Source organism: Geotrypetes seraphini, chromosome 2 (assembly GCF_902459505.1).
Source record: "Geotrypetes seraphini chromosome 2, aGeoSer1.1, whole genome shotgun sequence".
NCBI classification, from domain to species: Eukaryota; Metazoa; Chordata; class Amphibia; order Gymnophiona; family Dermophiidae; genus Geotrypetes; species Geotrypetes seraphini.
This window is the reverse complement of record NC_047085.1, coordinates 171665863-171687582: the sequence shown is the minus strand read 5'-3', so window position 1 is coordinate 171687582 and position 21720 is coordinate 171665863. Positions and strand designations below refer to the sequence as shown.

The window sequence follows — 21720 nt, the reverse complement described above, 5'->3', positions numbered from 1 at the left end:
CTCTTAAGCTACTACTATTACTTATCACTTATATAGCGCTGAAAGGAGCACAAAGTGATGTATATTTTAACATTTATATACTATCTCTGCTTGGAACAGCTTACAATCTAACTTGGACAGACAGACATGACATACAGGATTGGGGATGCAGAACCCAAGGTGAGAGGAGTTAGGAGTCGAAAGCACTCTTGAGGAGGTGAGCTTTTAAATCAGTTTTGAACACTGCTAGAGAATGAGCCCACCATATGGCTTCGGGCAGCTTGTTCCAAGCAAATGGCACAGCAAGGTAGAAGGGACAGAGTCTGGAGCTCATGCTTTGAGCGGGAGAATTGTCTTTGCACAAATCTCCTCAAGAAATCTCAATCCAGCCAAAACGGAGTATCCTTTTGTTAGGAGATTTTTCCTTCTAAAAGAGTCAGGATAAAGAAGGTACATATAGTTTGATTTTTCGTAACTACTGGGGTGGTCTGCTTCATTTCAAAGAGAGGGAGACTGTGTGGAGTGTTTGCGAAGGCTTGCCAGCTTGATGCTGGTCCTGGTCATTGCCTACTGGCACCTTGAGCCAGCTTTTGCAGTGGTGCCCTCTTCCCTATACTTTGTGTGGCTCCTTCCTAGCAGCTGGGTAAGAAAAAGGGTTTACACCTGCCTTTGCAAAATGGGGATTTGGACGTTTCAAGCACATGGAAATCCATATGCTGTGAAAATAAGTACCATAGTAAATAACATACTGAAATAAATAGGCATACAAATACTAAATCAGAAGAATGACAGATTCACTTTTGTAAATTACCTTGGACTAACAAATGACCTGCTTTATTCCAGCTGGGAGCAAGTTTGGCTGTAAGTGTATATGAGAGGCAAGTCTGAAGCATAGCTGGGGTCACTCGTTGTGGAACTTCCATCTAACAAAACACCAACCAATAGTATAGTGAAAAAAAATTATTTTAATCCCAATTGCTAAGATTTTAATTCTAGTTTCCATATGGACATTCACCCAATAGTAGAGCAATTCTTGTGCTAGATTACAAGAAACGAAAAAGTGGTGCGGGAGAATTTATAAAACATCCCCTACATATCTCAGAAAAAAAAAAGTCTTGAGTAGTTCTCTCTTCTATTTCCCTCCTTATTACTCAGGAGCCCAATGCCCATGTGGTTAATGTTGGCATTACAGTTTCACCACAGGTCAGAATTACAGGAAGGGTGCAGGTGTTAAATTGCATGGAAACCCTTACTGCACATTACATTTAAGTTCATATTAATGCAGTCATTAAGTATCTTGCAGCTATGTAATAAAAAAAGGTTTTTCTTGTGCATTGGGCGTGAAAAACTTTGCACCAGGTCTAGGAAACAGACGGGATGGTTGAGAGGAGGGATGTCTGATGACACCCCTTTCACTCACTCCAACCCAGCCTCCCTGCCCTGGATTGCTTTCTGCAGTACGTCCCCTCCTGACCCAGCTCCCTCTCCTCTGGATATGAAAAAAATATACAATTTGCCTTGGTAGTCTAGTATCCCTTCCTGACCATCCCCTTCCCCTGATATTAAAATAAAACTCTCTCAGATGGTCCAGTGCAATGGTTCTCAACGCTGTCCTGGAGGACCACCAGCCAGTCGGGTTTTCAGGATACCCTAATGAATATGCATGAAGCAGATTTGCATGACTTTCATTCTTCATTATATTTAAATCTTTCCCATGCATATTCATTAGGGCTATCCCAAAAACCCGACTGGCTGGTGGTCCTCCAGGACAGTGTTGGGAACCATTTGTCTAGTGGACCCCATCCCAACCCCACCATACACTTAAATCTAAGTGGTAATATACAACATTCTTGGCCATGAAATGCTCCACTAATTAAATATTTGGTCTTAGATACCAGCAAAATTGATTGAAACAACTTCCTAATTCAAAATCTCATTGTGTAAAAATTCATTGAACAATTTCCATACTACAGAATAGCAAAGTTACTCACCTGTAGCAGGTGTTCTCAGAGGACAGTATTCTCGTATCTGGGTGATGTCATCTGACAGAGCCCAGTGCAGTTGCTGCCTAGCATATACAGCTATTCGAAAATTATATCAGCATTCCACCATTCATGTGGGGGTGTTTTCCTATTCGACACATGAGCACAGGTTCCTCAGTAGGATAACATAGCTGAGGGAATACAACTCCTAGGGGAGGTGGGAGGGTATGTAAGAATACTTGGTCTGCTGTTCTTAGAGAACACCTGCTACAGGTGAGTCGATGAGGTCCAGGGACTAGAAGTTGGGATGCAAAATGAATTTAAAGAGCCAAATGAAAAAGGAAAATTTTGAAAAGTAGAAAACCTAAGAAAAAAAGGGGAGAGTACTAAATATAAATTTTTAAAGAAAATGATGAAGTAGTAAGAAGTAAACCTGCTAAAGAAGGCACTAAAAAAGTATCTGTGAAAAGCACTGAAGAAAGGCCACAAAGACATGACCTCTCAAGCTCCATGGAAAAAAACAGTGAGCAACATGCACTCACGCATCAGACAGGAAGATACCCATGCATGCATGGTGAGACGCAGTTTGAATTTTCTAATAGCTGGGGCGGACCGAAAGTAAGATGGCGGCCTGAAGCTTCCCTGAAGATACCACCGTACCTGTTTGCAAGTTTTTCGAGCACCAGATGATAAAAAGGAAGTCCAAGTTCCGGGTCCTCCCGGATGAAACTGGTTTCTTCTCAGGCCCGATGGATGCCTTCTGTAACTGCAGATTCGGAGGTTTCCTCTGCTGGTGAACCCGTGCGAACTGAGGCACAAGACTTCACCTTAGAGGGCGTCACACTATCCTCTGAAAAGCGCAGTCCGCCTAGCTGTCCTGGAGCGACAAGGAAGTCCTTTTTGGATGTGCCGGCCCAGGAATCCTACTTGCTGGACCCATGGAGTGGGAGGACTGGCTCCGGTAGGGGGCAAGAGGATGGAAATTCATCTCTCCAGCAGGCATTGAGAAGGCAGCAAAATCAAGGGGATCTTTCATTAGCTGAGGTGGTTCAAATATACAGGGAGCTGCAGGGATTATCGGAGCAGAAGTCCCTCCCTTACAGAGACCCAAGATTTTCACGATGGAATCCAGACTCCTCTTGGGAACCAAATCCAGCAACTATCCACTAAATGCACTATGGTACTTTCAGAAAATCTGGATCTGAAGACTAAGGTAACAAGTTTAGAGTATAAAACTAATGACTTTGAGACTAAGATAAAATCACTGGAAGCACAAGCTCTAACTTGGACAAAGGACAGTGCTAGTTTGTACTTTAAACAAGAAATGTTGGAAAATTCAATCAGGAGATGTAATCTCCGGATTATTAATTTTCCTAAAGTTCATCTTATACCGCCCTTAGTGATGCTTAAGAGATATATGAGTGAAATTCTGAAAGTCCCCGAGACCTCATACCCACCTCTATCAAAGATTTATTACCTTCCAACGAAAAATACAACTTAAAAACCTGACCAGCAGAACGTTTCTGCTGATAGTTTGGACTTTACAAATTTTCTTGAGAGGTCGGACTCTGAGGCTCAGGAGTCAGCTACATTGATTGTGCAGTTTGCTATTGACTCTGATAGGGAATGGATGCGTAAGATGTTTTTCAAGTATAAAGACATACCTTTCCTGATGAATACCATAAGAATGTATCCAGATGTTTCTCAATCCACCTAGAAGAGAAGGAAGCAATTTCTTATACTGAGACCCCGGGTATTTCAGTTGGGTGCGACTTTTGTTTTAAGATACTCCTGCAAGTGTGTGATAACTTACAAGAATGATAGATATGCTTTCTTTGAACTGAAACAGCTGTCTAAATTTGTTTCAGCTAGAGAGCAACCAACTTCTACTACATGAATTTTGATGTTTCTAAGAAAGCTCAAGGATATTTGCTACTTTTAGAACAGCCAGGCCTATACCTCTTTTTTTTTTCCTATTATTGATTTCCTTTATTTAGTTTCAGTTATATTTAAGCTATCTCCCCAATTATAGTGGACTAGCTATATCTTGTATTGTGGATATTACCTTTAAAGAATTCTGATTCTCTATTTCATTTACACAATATTTTTTCCTGTTTGACTTGTTATGATGTCAATTTTAAATACAAATAAAGAATTAAAGAATAAAAAAAAAATTTCTAATAGCTGTATACGTTAGGCAGCATTTGCACTGGACTTCATCGGATGCGAATACCGATGGCCTGCTTGTCCTCGGAGAAAAGCACATATCCAAGCCTTTATTAAATATAAAAGACTGCTAAGAATCCATCTTATAGATCTCATATCAATGAAATTAGATCTGCTAATTTTCTTTCCTCGAGTCCCTCCAGGCAGGTAGATATATGCTTTCCTGCCAGCAGGTGGAAATGGGAACCACTAGCTTATGACATTACTTTGTAAGTATCCTATGCAGCCTAACCAGTGAGTAATTTCTTAAAGCAGGAACAAAAGAATTTCCCCTTCTGAGCCAACAACAGACAGACTAGTAAACACTGAGAAATATGAATGAGTAGAGTAGATGGAGAAGAAAAAGAATATCTCTTGAAGCTCAAGCTGTCCTGCAACCTCCCCACAAGCATCCCAGGTGGGTTCTGGACTGATTTGAAGGAACCCAGGAAAAGAAAATTAGCAGATAAAGATCTAATTCCCCTTTCCTTATCATCTCTGCAGGTCTAAACTCTAGGGATGTACCAAAACAGGGGAAAAGACACTTTTAGTATCATCAGCTCTCTGTACCATAGTCTTCTTGATTGACTTGAAAATCACCAGCCTAATAAGTCTCTAGAATATTCAGTCTTCTATATGACTCTGAGAAGCAAGGGCTACAGCAAAATCATGTACATTGGACCAGTACGTCTATCCCTGCCAATCGTCATTCCTTTCTTTGACAGAAGAATTTGGAAACTATCACATTCCTGGCTGTTGCCCCGAGATCCATGACTAGCTTTCCTCATCCCTGCATTATGCACATTAAGATCTCCTCTGCCAGGCTCCATTCTTCTAGGTCTAGTATGTTTCTGCTTAGAAAATATGCTTGGATAAATCTCCACTCTGGCCACATGTGCTGTTGGAGAGGGCTAGCAGATGTTCTGCACCTCTTCTAACACTTCTTGACTTCTAGTTGTTAAGTTAAAGGACAATGATCACAGCTCCTCCTAATGGTGTAGGTAGAGACATACAAACAATATTATTCGCTCTGGATTTATTATGGTTATTATTATATAACATCTCCAAATAAACAATTCCAGTGCCTTAGGGTATACTGTCTATTCTTGTGAGCATACTATAGAAAGATGTCAAGCACAGCTTTTGAAACCTTCTCCCTCCCAGGAGTCTGCTGCCCCCTTCAGTTTCTCTTTCTGAAGGTGAGCATGAAAGGTATTTTCTGATCTGCTCATTTTATTTCTTTTTTTTACTTTGCGATAATTTTGTGATTTTTTTCACTCTAGTCGCAGTCTTTTTCGTGAAATCAGAAATCCCTTTTGAAAAGGGTCTTCCTCTGCTTGCGTGGAGTGAAGCTGATTTTAACTTTGCTGCTAGCCGGTGTATCCTTAAGGGACCTGTTTCAGCAAACCTGCTGAAGATTTGTGGAGCTCAGGGTCCATTCCCCTGGTGTTTGCTTTGACTTGGTCAGGGGGCTGGAGTGCAGCTTTCCTTTTTTCATGAGGGGGGAGGGGGTTTGAGGATCAGTCCATGGAGGACTGACTGGCAGCTTGAAAATTCCAGCAAAGTGGCTACCTGGAATCAGAGGGCCTCTTCTACTCTCCTAGAACAGCTACATCTGAGAGGAGCTGAAACAGGCAGCAGCAGCACCATTTCCCCAGCACATGGTCTGTGAGTAAAGCTGTGACAGCCTGTAGGAAAATTCTTGAGGGGGGGGGTTGCCTTCAAAAGCTGTTTTTAACTGTTTCTACAGTTAGAGCTTTGGTCCTCCTTCCCTACAATCCGAGGTGATTTTATGCTGCTTTTAGCACTAAAGTTCACCAGCAGTGGCCATCTTGGATTTTCCCAATTTTTTTTCTAAGTTCTCAAACTTCTCCCCAAAAAATTGTTTTGCTTCTACCATGTTTCCCTGTAAATAAGCCCTAGCATGATTTTTGGGGTAGGTCTTAATATAAGCCCTAGTCCAGGGGTGGGCAACTCCGGTCCTCGAGGGCCGGAATCCAGTTGGGTTTTCAGGATTTCCCCAATGAATATGCATTGAAAGCAGTGCATGCAAATAGATCTCATGCATATTCATTAGGGAAATCTGGAAAACCTGACTGGAGTTGCCCACCCCTGCCCCTGGATTCACTGGCAGCAGTGCTTCCCCCTGCCACTGCTGCAGAGCTGAACCCCCGCTGACCCTCCAATCATCCCTCCCATCCAAACCCCACCGACTGCGAGCCCTATATACCTCCCTCCAGAGCAGCGTCAGGCCGGCAGCACTCTAAACAGGCTGCTTGGTGGCCTTCTCCCGCAGGGGCCTTCTGTGTGCCGCATTACTGATGACATCAGTGATGCAGCAGCGGGAATTTCCTGGTGGAAGAAGGCAGCAAAGCAGCCTGTTTAGAATGCTGCCAGCCCGACGCAGCTCTGGAGAGAGGTATATAGGGCTCGTGGTCAGCGGGGTTCGTATGGGATAGGATGGGAGAGAGAGTCAGCAGGGGTTCGGCTGCGTGGCAGGGGGATGCTCAAGGGTTCTGCTGCACAAGGGATAGGAGGGAAAAATAGAAGCTGGTCAAGGGTTCTGCTGCACTAGGTATGGAGGGAGGGAAGAATAGATGCTGGGCAAGAGTTCTGCTGCATGAGGGATGGGAGGGAGGGAAGGGTAGAAGCTGGGAAAGGTTCTGCTGCACAGGGTGTGAGAGGGAGAGATAGGAAGATGCTGCAGAGGGAAGGCACAATGGGATGAGTGAGAGGGGAAGAAAGATGCTGCACATGTGGGGGAGAGAAAGGAAAGAGAAAGAATTGGGGTGAAGGAGAGGAAGGGAGAGATGATCATGTACATGATAAAAAATAACCCCTACCCCGAAAATAAGACCTAGTGCGTTTTTTGGGCCCAATATTTATATAAGACACTGTCTTATTTTCAGGGAAACACGGTATTTGCCAGGAAGGATTCCTCTGTCTCTAATACCTCTATATCCTTCCTTGTTTGTGAAGGATGGGTGGCGGAACGCCCTTGTGCCACATGCTGCATTGAGCGAAGCAGGGAGGCAGGAACTTCAGGTTTAACTCCTGCACAGCCTTTGGGGCAAGGCACATGGCTTTTGAGCCTGTTAGGGGAGCAAAAATTTCCCATACTGGAGTAGAGGCTCTGCAGCCAAAGACAAGGCATCTCCTCCCTTCTAAAGGGGAAAGAGAGTTGCCTACTAAAGCCTTTACCCCAGAGTTCATTAATCTGCTCTGGAAGGTGTATGATGAAAATCCCTTTGGCTGCAAGAGCTTACCAAAAAGAAAAACTCCTCAATACTTTGTTCTGCAATCAAATGGCAGTTTATTTAAGTCCATTAGCAACACATGCAGCATATAACCAGTATGAAGAAGGGTTAAAGGCTGTCTCGCAACAGTGTAAGAAAAAGGCTTTTTCCGGATCTGTTCTCAGTTACAGATTTTTATAACATTTTTCATATTTCCTTAACACGCCCTTCATCCCACATACCTACTACTTATATCTAGACACATTTTCTGTTAGTTACTTGTTTGTACTCTATTTTCTTGTAATTACTTCTTTATTATCCATGTTCCATCCAATTTTGGGAATTTTTCTACACACTCACAACCCTGCGTGTAGACCACCCTTAATTCGGGGAATTTTCTAACAAAACTCACCCCCCCCCCATGTACACAAGCCTTGCCCAAGCTTGAAAGATTCCAGTTGAAGATTATTAGCTAGCCCCATTACCAAGCTACAGGTGCATGCCACTGATAAGCTAAATTTCCCACCACCCTCTTCTGATTCTTGGTTTTCTGCACATCTTCTGGTCATTTCTGCAAGTCACTGTTGCTTAAGTGGACTCACTCAAAGTTTATACAGTGAACGCAGTTTTCCTCCTGTCCCTTTTGGGCACCCCAGCTCCAAATTCAGGATCCCCTTTGCCAATTTCTTTAAGGCAAAATCATACCAAAATATGCAATTTAGGTCTTCTGAAGAGTGACCCTTGGCGCATGCTTCTAACAATTTTCAGAGCGGAGTTCCTTCCTGACTCTGATTTTCAGTTGGACAGGGATTTAGGGGATGAAAGTTATTTCCCCGTCTCAAAGCAAGGCCTCCCTAATGGAAGATTCAGCTTCCTATGTTGAGGATCAGGATAGAGTCCTGGCCGTGGACTCGGGAGAAGATCCTTCCATATGGCAGCTGTTCAAGTTTTCGTTCCTGACAGAAATTATTATTGAGTCTCTTGGTGAGCTCAAGATTGATCTGACTTGGCCCCAGTCACCTCAGTATTCTCTTTGAACGTTTTTTTTATAATGGACATTTTCCCTGCTTCTACTTTCAACGTTTAAGGCCTTAGGCCAAAAGGGGACTTAGACTTTTTTTTTATTATGCCCCTCCACGTGTACGCGTATGTGGGAGAATGGAGAAACACATGTGCTTCTTAGGCAAGATGGAGCGTTTCTGAGCTCACTCAGACACAAAGGTCCAGAAGGAACATCCATGAGGCAGTTGGGGGGGGGGGGGTAAGGTGAAGTGACTAATAGAGGACAGAACCTGACACCAGGTTACAGAGGAGGTTATAGAAGACAAAGAAATCAAGCTTAGCTAAGAGGGAAAAGAGGAGGAGGTCTTTACAGTAGAAAAGGCCATTAGTAGTGAGGCTAATACAGGTAAGCAGGAGTGGGTTGCAGTATGTCATGGATACAGTTAAGGGGAACGGTTAATCAGCTGGCTGGGTTGGAGGGCAGAGGAGTAGGGTTAAGGATTGAAAGCTATATCAAAAAGGTGGGTTTTCAGTCTGCTTTTAAACAAGGGAAGGGGCTTGATGGATAAACTCTGGTAATTTATTCCAGGCATAGAGAATTTGGTCAAATAATTTTAAAACTGCCAAACCTTTCAGATGTGTGCAGTGTCTACTGTGTGTTTCTTAGCAAATCATATATATAACACATCATATAGCTTTTCTTTAACACTTACTTTCTTCGTGCCATCCTCCATTGAGTGTAGAATATGTTGTATAGATAAATGTAAAAAAATCCTCCTTTGATGCATTTTGAATTATATTTTTAATGTGAAAACAATGAATACGGATATGAAAATTTTTATAGCTATATTAATTATCTACTGTATTGATTTAGATCAGTACTCACTTTAGCCCCATGTTTTTCTACAGCAGCTTGAACTTTTCCAGATTTGTAAAATGCTATCTGAAAACAAAAAGGACAACATTATCACATCTATTTGTCTTTCTTAATCATTAGCCATTTCTGATGATTTTTTTTTTTTTTAATAGACTCGCATTTCTATTCCTGAACAGTATTGTGTTTTCCCTTATATGTTTCTCTTGTCCTATAACCAATTGTATTTCTTCCCCCTTGCCTCTCAGATCATGTTAGTTGTGTCTTGAGTTAATATGTTTATGAATTATTTTATTTTAATTCCCTTTTTTTAAATTAAAATAATTCCTTGTACATCGCTTAGGATTTAGTTAGGCGATTGATCAAATGTTAATAAAAACTTGAAACTTTATGTTTACGCAAAAGCAGTACCACAAATGATAACTGTGAAAAGTCATTGTTGTATCAGTCAGAGGTCTGAGCAAGTCCTTGCTGATCACAGTAGTCTAATGCACTATTATTTTCTTGATCTAACTGGCCAGTACTAGACTAAAGAAAGTTGGTAGTTGAAATGAAATCTTGTATCCCATGACACTTAAAACAGTCTTATGAAATACTGGATCTCTCCAGGTGTGTCTGTTTTTTCCACATCATCAATTTCAGAAACAAATAAATGAAACAGTCACAAGATTTAGTTTGCCAACCTATTTGATAGTACTGCAGATTAGTAGCAATGGACCAGTTAATGCATGTTAACTTGAACTCCTTTAGAAGTGTGTGTTATCTAGGAAACATATTCTTCCATATAAGCATCCTTATAAAGGCTAGTTTTAAAATCTTAACAGTTGCTTGCTCACAAGCAGAGGCAAAAATTCTACCAAAGGATGACCAGTAGAGAAGGTCATGTCTGTGTCTTAAAATAGATACAGAAGGATGAAAATGTACAGTAAAGTGGTCGCATAATTGTACAAATTGACAGCAAATATTTATGAGGTCACCTCTCTTTTGCTCACGGCCCGCTGGGAACCAGACTTGAAGCAAGTTTGCCTATCATGATGCCTATTTCCTGTACTGCTCTGTTAAACTGGAATATTTTTTTTAAATAAGACATGAGACAAACCTTAGAAATAGCTTATAGAAAGAATAAAAATTTCCAAATACCATCACCTGCTACCCTCATTAATACTGAATAATTACACAATGAGAACTGATAAAGGCTGATGCCCAACAAGAACAAAGCCATATCCATGAAGCCTTTATAAGTACAGTGGTACCTTGGATTACGAGCATAATCCGTTCCAGGAGCATGCTCGTAACCCAAAATGCTCATTTATCAAAGCGAGTTTCCCCATAGGAAATAATGGAAACTCGCTTTGATGCGTTCCCCCCCACACGAGAACTGGCATTGCTCCCCCCGAAGGCTCCTCCTGCGATCCGGCACCCCCCCCCCGATGCGATTGGGCACCCCCACGCTACAATCCGTCACCTACCCCGACACGATTGGGCACCCCCCCGCCACTTCTTACCCTCATCTGGGCACTGGCACCGGCATGTCCTGTGCTTGGTGCCGGTGCCCGAAGATCAGCCTCCTCTTCTGCTGGGCCTTGAGCATCTGAGCATGCTCAAGGCCTGCGAGTTCACGTTCTGCTCAAGGCCCAGCAGAAGAGGAGGCCGATCTTCGGGCACCAAGCACAGGACATGCCGGCGCTGGTGCCCAGATGAAGGTAAGAAGCGGCGGGGGGTGCCCAATCGTGTTGGGGGGGTGTTGGATCGTGGAGTGGGGGTGCCCAATCAAGTCGGGGGGGGGGTGCCGGATCGTGTCGGGGGAGGGGTGCCAAATCGCGGGGGAAGGGTGCCGGATCGCGGGGGGGGGGGGGCGCGCTCGTAAATCGAGCCATGCTCGATTTCCTAGGCACCGATTTTGCAAATGTTTTGCTCGTCTTGCAAAACACTCGCAAACCGGTGCACTCAAACTGAGGTACCACTGTATGTAGTGTTTTCTGCAAGCCATATTTTATTTGAGTGTTTTTCAGTTGGGAGTTTTTCAGCTCATTTAAAAGCATGTATTATTTTCACTATAAAAACTAATTTACTAAACATAGATTAGCTGTATGATGGTTCCAGAACAACAGCTGCAACAAGAAGTGACAAAAGGGCATTTTAACTTTCTCAACTTTGTTTTCCATTACTTTTCTTTTAATTTCTAACATTCTAATTGCTTCCTTAGCCACTACATACTGAGCTGAGGGTTTCAACATATCCTCAATGATAACACTTGGATCCTTTTCCTACATAGTACAATATCCTGGTCCCATCCCCATGAGTTCTATCCCTGTCCTATTCCTAGAAGCTCTGCCTTAACCACACAAGCCTCAAACACTTATGATTTTAAAGTGTTCAAGGATGCTTGGAATGCACTCAAGAGCAATGTTAGCAAATTCTATTTTATGGGAACGGTGGTGGATGCTTGGAATGCACTCCAGAGAGTGGGTGGAGAGGAAAACGGTGACTGAGTTCAAAAAAGCGTGGGATGAACACAGAGAATCTAGAATCAGAAAATAATAGTAAATATAGAAGAACTAAGGCCTGTACTGGGCAGACTTGCATGGTTTGTGTCTGTATATGGCCGTTTGGTGGAGGATGGGCTGGGGAGGGCTTCAATGGCTGGAAGGGTGTAGATGGAATGGAGTGAGCTTAGGACAGATTAGGACAGAGCTTGCAGGAATGGGGCAGGGAAAAGGACAGAGCACACGGGGATAGAGAGATCCCACGGGAATGGGTAAAATTTGTCCCCATGTCATTCTCCAGACCAGTGTTTCTCAACATGCGGTATGCATACCCTTAGGGGTACACGAGCCACTTGTTAGGGATATGCGCCGCCATGCATATTGTCTGCCTGCTCGCATTGGGGATCCCTTCTTCCTGCCTGCTACAGCAGGACACCCAGAAGAAACCTGCCCCTGTTTTTCCAATACAGGGGGAAGATCTCCTGAGGTTGCAGACAAAATGGAGGGGCTTGACTGTAAAAATGGTGAAGTTTCCGCATTAAACAACCCCTCCAGGGCCTTTAGCGGCTGGGAAGCCTGAACTGCCCCAGCCACTAAAGTAGGCAAGCCAGCATCAGCTGTTACAGAAACAGCTGAGAGGAAATCCCTCCGTCGGTGGTGGGGAAAGACCGGGCTTCCCCACTGTTCCCTGCTGACTTGCAAGGCACTAGCAGCGGGAAGCCCTGGACGTCTGCAGCTGCTGCCGAGGCTCCACAACTGCACCGGCCTGAACAGCTGTTTTCAGACCAGCCGCGAGTGCCTCGCGTCTGGACCAAATTGAGCACCTCTTCCCCTGAGAAGTGCTCAAATTGCTCCATACACGACCTAGCTAGAAGGAAAAAGTGCCAGTTAGTTGAAAAATACAGTATATTTAAAGGGAAAGCAACCCTTCAGACCAGCACTACCTAAGGATTTTTTTTTTTTTTACAGAACACACTCCACTGGCGCTCACAGCAGTATGCCTTGCTTGAATAAGAGGGCAAGGCTTACTGCTGAGACACCTCTAAAAAAATGTTGGGGAGATTGAGGAAAGGGGGGGAACCAGCACGAGACCTACTGAGTTTGGCACCCCTGAGGTAAGACGAACCCCTAAACAGGGCCGACCCAAGCTCAATCCGGCAAAAAAATGGGGACCAGGATCCCTAAACAAATTCCAACAGCCCTACCAAAGGAGATGAGTATAGCTCCTTACACCTGCTGAGACTGAAAGAATACTGATAGTACATAATAGGTGCCTTTCCCTATTCCAGTTTTGTTTCAGTCTCCACTTGCTGGTCATGATGAGATATATACCCGCTTGTAAGATACCTATACCAGTCTGGAGAGTTGCTAAAGAATGCAGAGTAATGCATTTGGGGATTAATAATTGGAAGGAGCCATATATGCTGGGAGGTGAGAGGCTGATATGCACAGATAGGGAAAGGGACCTTGGGGTGATAGTGTCCGAAGATCTAAAGGCGAAAAAATAGTGTGACAAGGCGGTGGCTGCTGCCAGAAGGATGTGGGGCTGTATAAATAGAGGTGTAACCAGTAGAAGAACGAAGGTGTTGATGCCCCTGTACAGGTCATTGGTGAGGCCCCACTTGGAGTATTGTGTTCAGTTTTGGAGACCATATCTGGCGAAGGACACAAAAAAGGCTTGATTTGGTCCAGAGGAGGGCAACAAAAATGATAGGTTGTTTGTGCCAAAAGACGTATGAGGAGAGACTGGAAGCCCTGAATATGGATACCCTATAAGAAAGAAGGGACAGGGGAGATATGATTCAGACATTCAAATACTTGAAAGGAATTAACGTAGAACAAAATCTTTTCCAGAGAAAGGAAAATGGTAAAACCAGAGGACATAATTTGAGGTTGAGGGGTGGTAGATTCAAGAGCAATGTTAGGAAATTCTATTTTATGGAAACGGTGGTGGATGCTTGGAATGCACTCCAGAGAGAGGGTGGAGAGGAAAACGGTGACTGAGTTCAAAAAAGCGTGGGATGAACACATAGAATCTAGAATCAGAAAATAATAGTTCATATTGAAGAACTAAGGTCTGTATATGGCCGTTTGGTGGAGGATGGGCTGGAGAGGGCTTCAATGGCTGGAAGGGTGTAGATGGAATGGAGTGAGCTTTGACGGAAACTTCAGTAGTTGGAACCTAAGAACAGTACCGGGTAGAGCTTTGGATTTTTGCCCAGAAATAATTAAGAAGAAGAAAAAAAAAAAAGCCCCAACACATTTTTAGATTGAATCAGGTTGGGCAGACTGGTTGGACCATTTGGGTCTTTATCTGCTATCATCTACTATGTTATCCCGAAAATAAGCCCTAGTATGATTTTTGGGATAGGTCTTAATATAAGTCCTACCCCAAAAATAAGCCCTAGTTGAAGTACTGGATTTGCTGGCAGCAGCACTTTCTCCCCCCCTCCCATCCGAACCCCGCTGACTGCGAGACCGATACACCTTCTTCCATCAGTGATGCGGTAGAGGAATGCCCCGGCGGGAGAAAGCCATAAAGCAGCCTGTTTAGATTGATGCCAACGCTGTCGTTTGGAAGAAGGTATATTGGTCTCGCTGTCGGTGGGGTTCGGATGGGAGGGAGAGATTGAAGGGTCAGCGGGGGTTCGGCTGCACGGCCAGGGGGGAATGGGAGGGAGGGAAGGATAGAAAGATGCTGCAAGGGGAAATGGGAGGGAAGGAAGGATAGAAAGATGCTGCAGAGGAAAGCCATAAGGGGATGGGTGAGAGGGGAGGAAAGATGCTGCACATGTGGGGGAGAGAAAGGAAAGAGAAAGAATTAGGGTGGAGGAGAGGAAGGGAAAAGATGATCATTGTACATGAAAAAAATAAGGCCTATCCTGAAATTAAGACCTGTCCTAGTGTGTTTTTTGGGCCCAAAATTAATATAAGACAGTCTTATTTTCGGGGAAACACGGTACAAAATGCTTCATTCATCATAGGGCTCTTCATCATCTCATAGCACAGCAAATAACAGTTTCTTTTGAATTACCGCATTTTCTCGCATATAACGCGCGCGTTATACGTGGTTTTTACGTACCGCGCATACCCTTGCGTGTTGTACAAATTTTTTTTACACAGTTCCCCCCCTGACGTACGATTCACCCCCCCACAGGACCGCTCACACCCCCACCCCGAAAGTCCGCTCACACACACCTGCACCCACCCCCCCACCCCGAAGGACCGCTCGCACGCACTCCCACCCGCACCCGCACCCCCACCCTGAAGGACCGCTCGCACCCCCACAGCCTCCCGACCCCCCCCCATCATGTAGAAGCCCTCTTGCCCCCCCGACTCCCCAACTCCCCAACAATATCGGGCCAGGAGGGAGCCCAAGTCCTCCTGGCCCTGGCGACCCCCTCCCCCCGCTAGTTGTTCGGGCCAGGAAGGAGCCCAAACGATCCTGGCCACGGCGACCCCCTACCCCCCACCCCGCACTACATTACGGGCAGGAGGGATCCCAGGCCCTCCTGTCCATGGACGCAAACCTCCCTCCCCCAACGACCGCCCCCCCAGCCGACCCGCGACCCCCCTGGCCGACCCCGACACCCCCACCCCCCCTTCCCCGTACCTTTGTGTAGTTGGCCGGACAGACGGGTGTCAAACTCGCCTGTCCGGCAGGCAGCCAACGACGGAATGAGGCCGGATTGGCCCATCCGTCCCAAAGCTCCGCCTACTGGTGGGGCCTAAGGCGCCTGGGCCAATCAGAATAGGCCCGGGAGCCTTAGGTCCCACCTGGGGGCATGGCCTGAGGCACATGGGCCCAACCCGACCATGTGCCAAAGGCCCCGCCCCCAGGAGGGACCTAAGGCTCCCGGGCCTATTCTGATTGGCCCAGGCGCCTTAGGCCCCACCAGTAGGCGAGCTTTGGGACGGATGGGCCAATCCGGCCTCATTCCGTCGTTGGCTGCCTGCCGGACAGGCGGGTTTGGCTCCCGTCTGTCCGGCCAACTACACAAAGGTACGGGGAAGGAGGGTGGGGGTGTCGTGGGGGTCGGCCAGGGGGGTCGCGGGTCGGCTGGGGGGGCGGTCAGAGGTTCTTGGGGGGGGGGGCGGTCATTGGGGGGAGGGGGGTTTGCGTCGAGGGCAGGAGGGCCTGGGATCCCTCCTGCCCGTAATGTAGTGCGGGGTGGGGGTAGGGGGTCGCCATGGCCAGGAGGGTTTGGGCTCCCTCCTGGCCCGAACAACTAGCGGGGGGGGGGGGGGAGGGGTCGCCAGGGCCAGGAGGGTTTGGGCTCCCTCCTGGCCTGAACAACTAGCGGGGGGGGGGGGGGTCACCAGGGCCAGGAGGACTTGGGCTCCCTCCTGGCCCGATATTGTCGGGGAGTTGGGGAGTCGGTGGGGCAAGAGGGCTTGAGCTCCCTCTTGCCCCAATCATGTCGGGGAGTCAGGACCGCCAAGAGGAAGCAGCAGGACACCGGTAGGAGCTTCTACATGATGGGGGGGTGTCGGGAGGCTGTGGGGGTGCGAGCGGTCCTTCAGGGTAGGGGTGCGAGTGGGAGTGCGTGCGAGCGGTCCTTCGGGGTGGGGGTGCGGGTGCGTGCGAGCGGTCCTTCGGGGTGGGGGTGCGAGCGGTCCTGCGGTGGGGGGGTGAATCGGACGTCGGGAGGGGGGCATCAGGCTTTCAGGGTGGGGACAGGACTTCAAGGGGGAGAGGAGAGTCAGGGCGGGCGAAAGGAGAGTCGGGGTGGCCAGAGGAGAGTCGGGGCGGGCGAAAGGAGAGTCGGGCAGCATGCGCGGTATACAGGTGTGACCGGTATATAAAAATTTCTGTACATAAATTTGTGTTTTTCGCGCGCTATACCCGTGTGCGCGTTTTACACGGGTGCGCGTTATCTACGTGAAAATACGGTACAAAGCATGTGAATTTAGCAAAATAGAGGTTTAAAATGCTTAAAATATTCACACTTACTGCCATTATAACCAAAATTTTATTTTGCTCTCCTGGTATAGGTGATGAAACAATATCTTGATGTTGAAATAGCAAGTACCTAAAGAAACAAATTTGCACACGTTAATTTTATTAACTTTCTCTAACACTTAACTGCTTTGAGCTACCAACTGAAAGGTGTGAGCTATATTCAAAAAAAGAGATTACATCCTTACCTTGATAAAATCTTTTCCAGTAGATAGGTGAGTCACTCTAGACATGTGGGTTATCTCTTAATGGCCGTGAGCCATCTGCAGAAGAAATCCATTCTGGATTTGTTTTTGAACTCTCCTCTACTTCACTGGAAGCTCTACTGCCACCTGTAGTCAGTACCCAAGCAAAAAGAGCTCCATCAACAGTATGTGAAGTAGGATCACCAATGGGAACTTTCCCAAGAATCAACTGTTCTGCCCACATAAGAAACCTTAGAACAACAAACATCAAACAGCCAACAAAGGCATCCAAAGGAGTTCAGGAAGTACCCCTGCATTCACCTTGAACAGACAGAATTATTCAAGGTCCCATAGGGCTGACTGGCATCCAAGAATCAAACTTGGAGAAACATAAACAGAATAAGACAGTAGGCAGGTGCAGAAGGATAAGGAGTCTAGAATGACTCACCTATCCCCTATCATGGTAAGGACTTAATCTCTTTTTCCAGTGCAATAGGTGAGTCATTCTAGATATGTGGGACATACAAAAGCAGTCCCAGACACCTAGGACGGACTGACTGTGCCGACCCTCAAGATCGAGGACCCAGAGTCCTGACTTGCAGCCACATCCACTCTGTAAAATTTGGCTAACGTGTTTAGAGTGGACCAACTAGCTGCTCTACAAATCTTCTCAGTGGAGATTACCCTAGCCTCAGAACATGAAGAGGCCATACGCCTGGTCAAATGCACCTTAAAAGAAACAGGAGATTATCTACTGCATAGAATGTAGGCTGATGAAATAGCCTTATGCGCCCTGCTTAGAAAAATGAGTCAACACAAACAGATGGTCAGAGAGGCGAAACTCATTTGTGACCTCCAGATACGCAGAACTTTGCGCACATCCAACTTCTTTAAAATTTGATCCTGCTTCCTAGAACCAGTAGACTGAAAAACAGGCAAACCCACTTCCTGATTAACATGGAATGTTGACACAACCATCAGTACAAATGAAGGAACCAGTACAAATCCCAGTCTCCGAGATCCTCAAGAAAGGCTCTTTACAAGTCAGAGCCTGGAGATCTGAGACACGTCTCACTGAGATAATGGCGACCAGAAAACTGCCTTTAGCGTTAGGTCCAAGAAAGAAGCGTTTTTCAGAGGTTTGTGGAGGCAAGACAGAACCAAGTTAAGGACCCATGAAGGGAATGGCAGTTTGATCGGTGGTCTAATGCAAAGAGAACTTTTTAGAAATCTAGCCATGTCAGGGTGAGACACAAGCGTAGGACTATGGTCCCAGGCTCTAAAACAGTGACTTGGATCTAAAGGGAAGCCATGGTGAGGCCCTTATTAAGGCCTGCCTGGAAAAAGGCTAGAACCACTGAAACTGGAGCAGAATACGGCTCCACACGTCCTTGGTCACACCAATGATGAAAAATTTTCCACGCCTTAGCACAGGCAGGCACAGTAGTTGACTTCTTAGAATTCAGAATAGAAATAACTACATCAGAATATTCTTTATGCTCTAACGCTTCATGCTCAATAGCCATGCTATAAAAAGCAAAGCAATCTGGATCCTCTGTGCAAACTGGACCCTGAGAGAGAACATCTGGGAGAGCCTGAAAGCGAAGGCCATGACCTATGTGAAGATGCATCAGATCTGCATACCACGGTCTGCGAGGCCATTCTGGAGCCACCAGAATGACCCTTCTCTGAGGAGTCACAATCCAGCGAAGGACCCGACCTATCATGGGCCAGAGAGTAAAAATAAAGTAGAACTTCACATGGCCATGGCTGTACTAGAGCATCTAGGCCTTCGCTTTTGGGCTTGGATCGTCAACTGAAGAATCAGGTGGATTTCGAGGTCTTTGCCATGAGGCCAACCCCAATGCCACACAATGGCTTGAAATGCTGCTGAGGACAGTGACAACTCGCCTGGATCCAAGGTCTCAGAGGTGCTAAATTTGTGCTGAGGAAGTCTGTTTGAACATTGTCTACTCCCACCACATGCACTGCTGAAAAGACCTGGAGATGATGCTCTGCCCAGAGAAAGAGCAGGTGGGCATCCTGAGCTACAGAAGGAAAAATTATTTCTTACCTGTTAATTTTCTTTCCCTTAGACGCAGCAGATGAATCCAGAGACCAATGGGATAGCTCACATCTACCAGCAGGCGGAGATAGAGAAACTGATTAACAGGTGGTCCTATTGGCTGGCACTCCTCCTGTCTCATCAGTATAGCTCCTTGCCCAAGCACACGTAACCAGCAATAGGCATAGCATATAAAAAACTTCTTTCCCATAACAAATCTCAAAATGCAATAATACAGAAAACAACCTGCCATAATAACAAACTGCGAAAGTTGCAAAAGAAAAAACCGAGAGACAATATCCAGAAAGGGTGGGGCTCTGGATTCATCTGCTGCGTCTAAGGGAAAGAAAATTAACAGGTAAGAACATAATTTTTCCTTCCCTAGCAACAGCAGTAGATGAATCCAGAGACCAATGGGATGTAGCAAAGCAATCCTCAATCTGGGTGGGAAGCAAACGCCGCCTCCGCAACAACCGAAGCACAAAACGCCCCTACCGCATGCGTCCCCACATCCAAGCAGAAATGGGGAGAGAAAGCACGCTCGGAAGACCAATTAGCTGCGAGACAAATCTCCTCCAAGGAAAAAACCTCTGGGCCGAGCCCAAGAAGTAGCCATCGCTCCAGCGGAATGGTCATGAAGTTATTTCGCCAACTACTTCCCTGCCAGCAAGCAAGCATAAAGAATGTCCTCCTGGACCCATTGAGCGATGGAGGCTTCGGTCGCCACCAAACGTTTGAGGCGTCCCTTGAAGAATGCAAAAAGGAGATATAAACAACTAAAAGTCGTAAGAAACCGAGCTCACAGAGAACGCTACGTACATATCAAAAAATGCAGTGAATAAAAGCACTGCTCCCAATTTCCCCTCCCAGGAAGAAGGAAGGAAAAGCGAGCATGACATAAAAGAAAGGATGACACCCCCCTAGAAAGAAACAATGGTACCATCCGAACTGATACCCCATATTTCGGAAATCAGAAATAGGAATCCCCGTTGAACAAGGCCTGCAACATAGAAAACTGCAGAGCTGAAGCCATGGCCACAAGAAACCCCATGTTCAATGGCACAGCCCTTTAGAGTCCCAAAAGACAAGGATGAAATGAAGCCTTCGGTATACTGAGAAGAAGTACGTGAAGATTGTACTCCAAACCGGGCTTTCTAAGAGGCGCATGAATATACCGGACTCTGTTTAGGAGCTGAACTACATGAAGCTGAGAAGTAAGCGAAGAGCAATATACCTAGCCCTTGTAACAAGCTAAGAATGGCACTAGAAGCTGAAGGGAATTGAACGCTAAGCCCTCGGCAATACACCTGTGCCAAAAAGGAACTCTGGAGTGGTTCAAACGTTAAGAAGCACCCAAGAAAGGAAAAACCTCCAAAAGGAAGCAGGAGCTACAGGAGAAGACGTCCGTAGCACCTGGATAAGAGAAGAAACAACCTGCTTCGCATAATCCTTACACGTCAGCCAAGATTTTTCAAAAAACTAGGTCGTAATACTAAAGTAGTACAAATATCCATGTTGAACGGACCCTAGGCGAGCAAAGCCGGAGATACCAGGAAACTTCTTAGTCCGGCTGTTGAAAGACTCATCAAATCCGCAAAGTAAGGATGGCGCCGCCAATGCAGATTCTACAAATACTGTGCCCGGAAAGCGAGCTCGAGGTGGCAAATCCAAGCTATCATCAGCCAGCGGAAAACACTGAAAAAGAGAAGGCAGAAGCGAGAAAGGAGCCATGCAGCTACCCCCTCTAACTCCCACTCCCTGGGCCCACCGAAGAAGCTAGGAAGCTTAGAATTGAGACGAGGCCATGAGGTCTAGGTCAAGCAGATCTCACTTCCATAAAAAGAGCTAGAACGCTTGAGCCACAAATCTCAATATCCAGGATGCAGAAGATTACACTATTACTAACATGCACACTTTCCAGAGCGTACACAGCGCTGTACACTGTAACATACAAGAAATGGGCCATGCTCAGATTCCGCGGAGAGAAAGTCTATCCAAACTCTTATCCTGATCCATAAAAGGATCTGCCAACAGAAGACGAAGATGAGAGTCCACCCATTGAAGCAGAACAACTTCACCTGCCAATGAGTACAACACTTACTGCCCAAGCAGTAGAGAAATACCCCCATCCTAATACTGACCAAAAGGACCCTCAGCGGCAATCCGGAAGAATGATCTGAAGCTCCAGAAAGGTAGCCTGACCCTGCTCAAGAGCAGAAGAATGAACAAGTACTGAGTCACCTCTGAAGACCAGACTCCAGGAGCTGAGGATGGAAGCCACGGAGCCCCCCAACCCGACAGCCCGGGATGGTCGGTGGTCATGAGATAGTCCAGCAAAGACCGAGGCATGCCTTGAAAAGAGAAATCGCGCGGAGCCACCAAATCATACAGAGTGATGCAGGAGGAGCATACCAAATAATTGGTGCCCTGAGATACCGGGAACCACCGGAACAAAAGCGACTGCTGTAGCGTAAGAAGGGGAAAGCAAGCCGAAGTCCCCAGTGGAGTCAGCAATATGGATCCCAGAAACTGTACAGAATCCCATACTCTTGGTCATGGTAAGCGAAGAAGAATACCAATCTGAGACCGAGACCCCACGCCGGAAAGAAACACATGTCTCTCCTATATGAATAAAAACATCACCCCGATATACCTATAAATAGTACAGGAGAAAAGAGTGCTGTGCAAATTCAAAGATGCATGTGTAAAGAACTGAGGAAAAGATATCACCCTTTTCGTGTCAGTC

At 46.0% G+C, this 21720-nt stretch overlaps 1 protein-coding gene across 15 annotated transcripts in view; it reads right to left on the bottom strand.

The window, feature by feature from the left end:
* The window catches only part of C2H18orf63 (chromosome 2 C18orf63 homolog), a 142654-nt gene that overhangs the window by 95561 nt on the left and 25373 nt on the right, over positions 1–21720 (bottom strand). For 4 of the 15 annotated variants that reach the window (XM_033934300.1, XM_033934299.1, XM_033934302.1 and 1 more), the window contains exons 3-5: positions 16719–16797; positions 9291–9347; positions 791–902 (exon numbers count right to left, since the gene is read on the bottom strand). In XM_033934300.1, coding sequence (XP_033790191.1) covers positions 791–902; positions 9291–9347; positions 16719–16797 — 248 coding nt within the window. Of the gene's footprint in view, positions 1–790; positions 903–3625; positions 3675–9290; positions 9348–16718; positions 16798–21720 lie in introns of all 15 variants that reach the window. The other 11 variants (XM_033934303.1, XM_033934304.1, XM_033934305.1 and 8 more) reach the window with 7 other exon arrangements.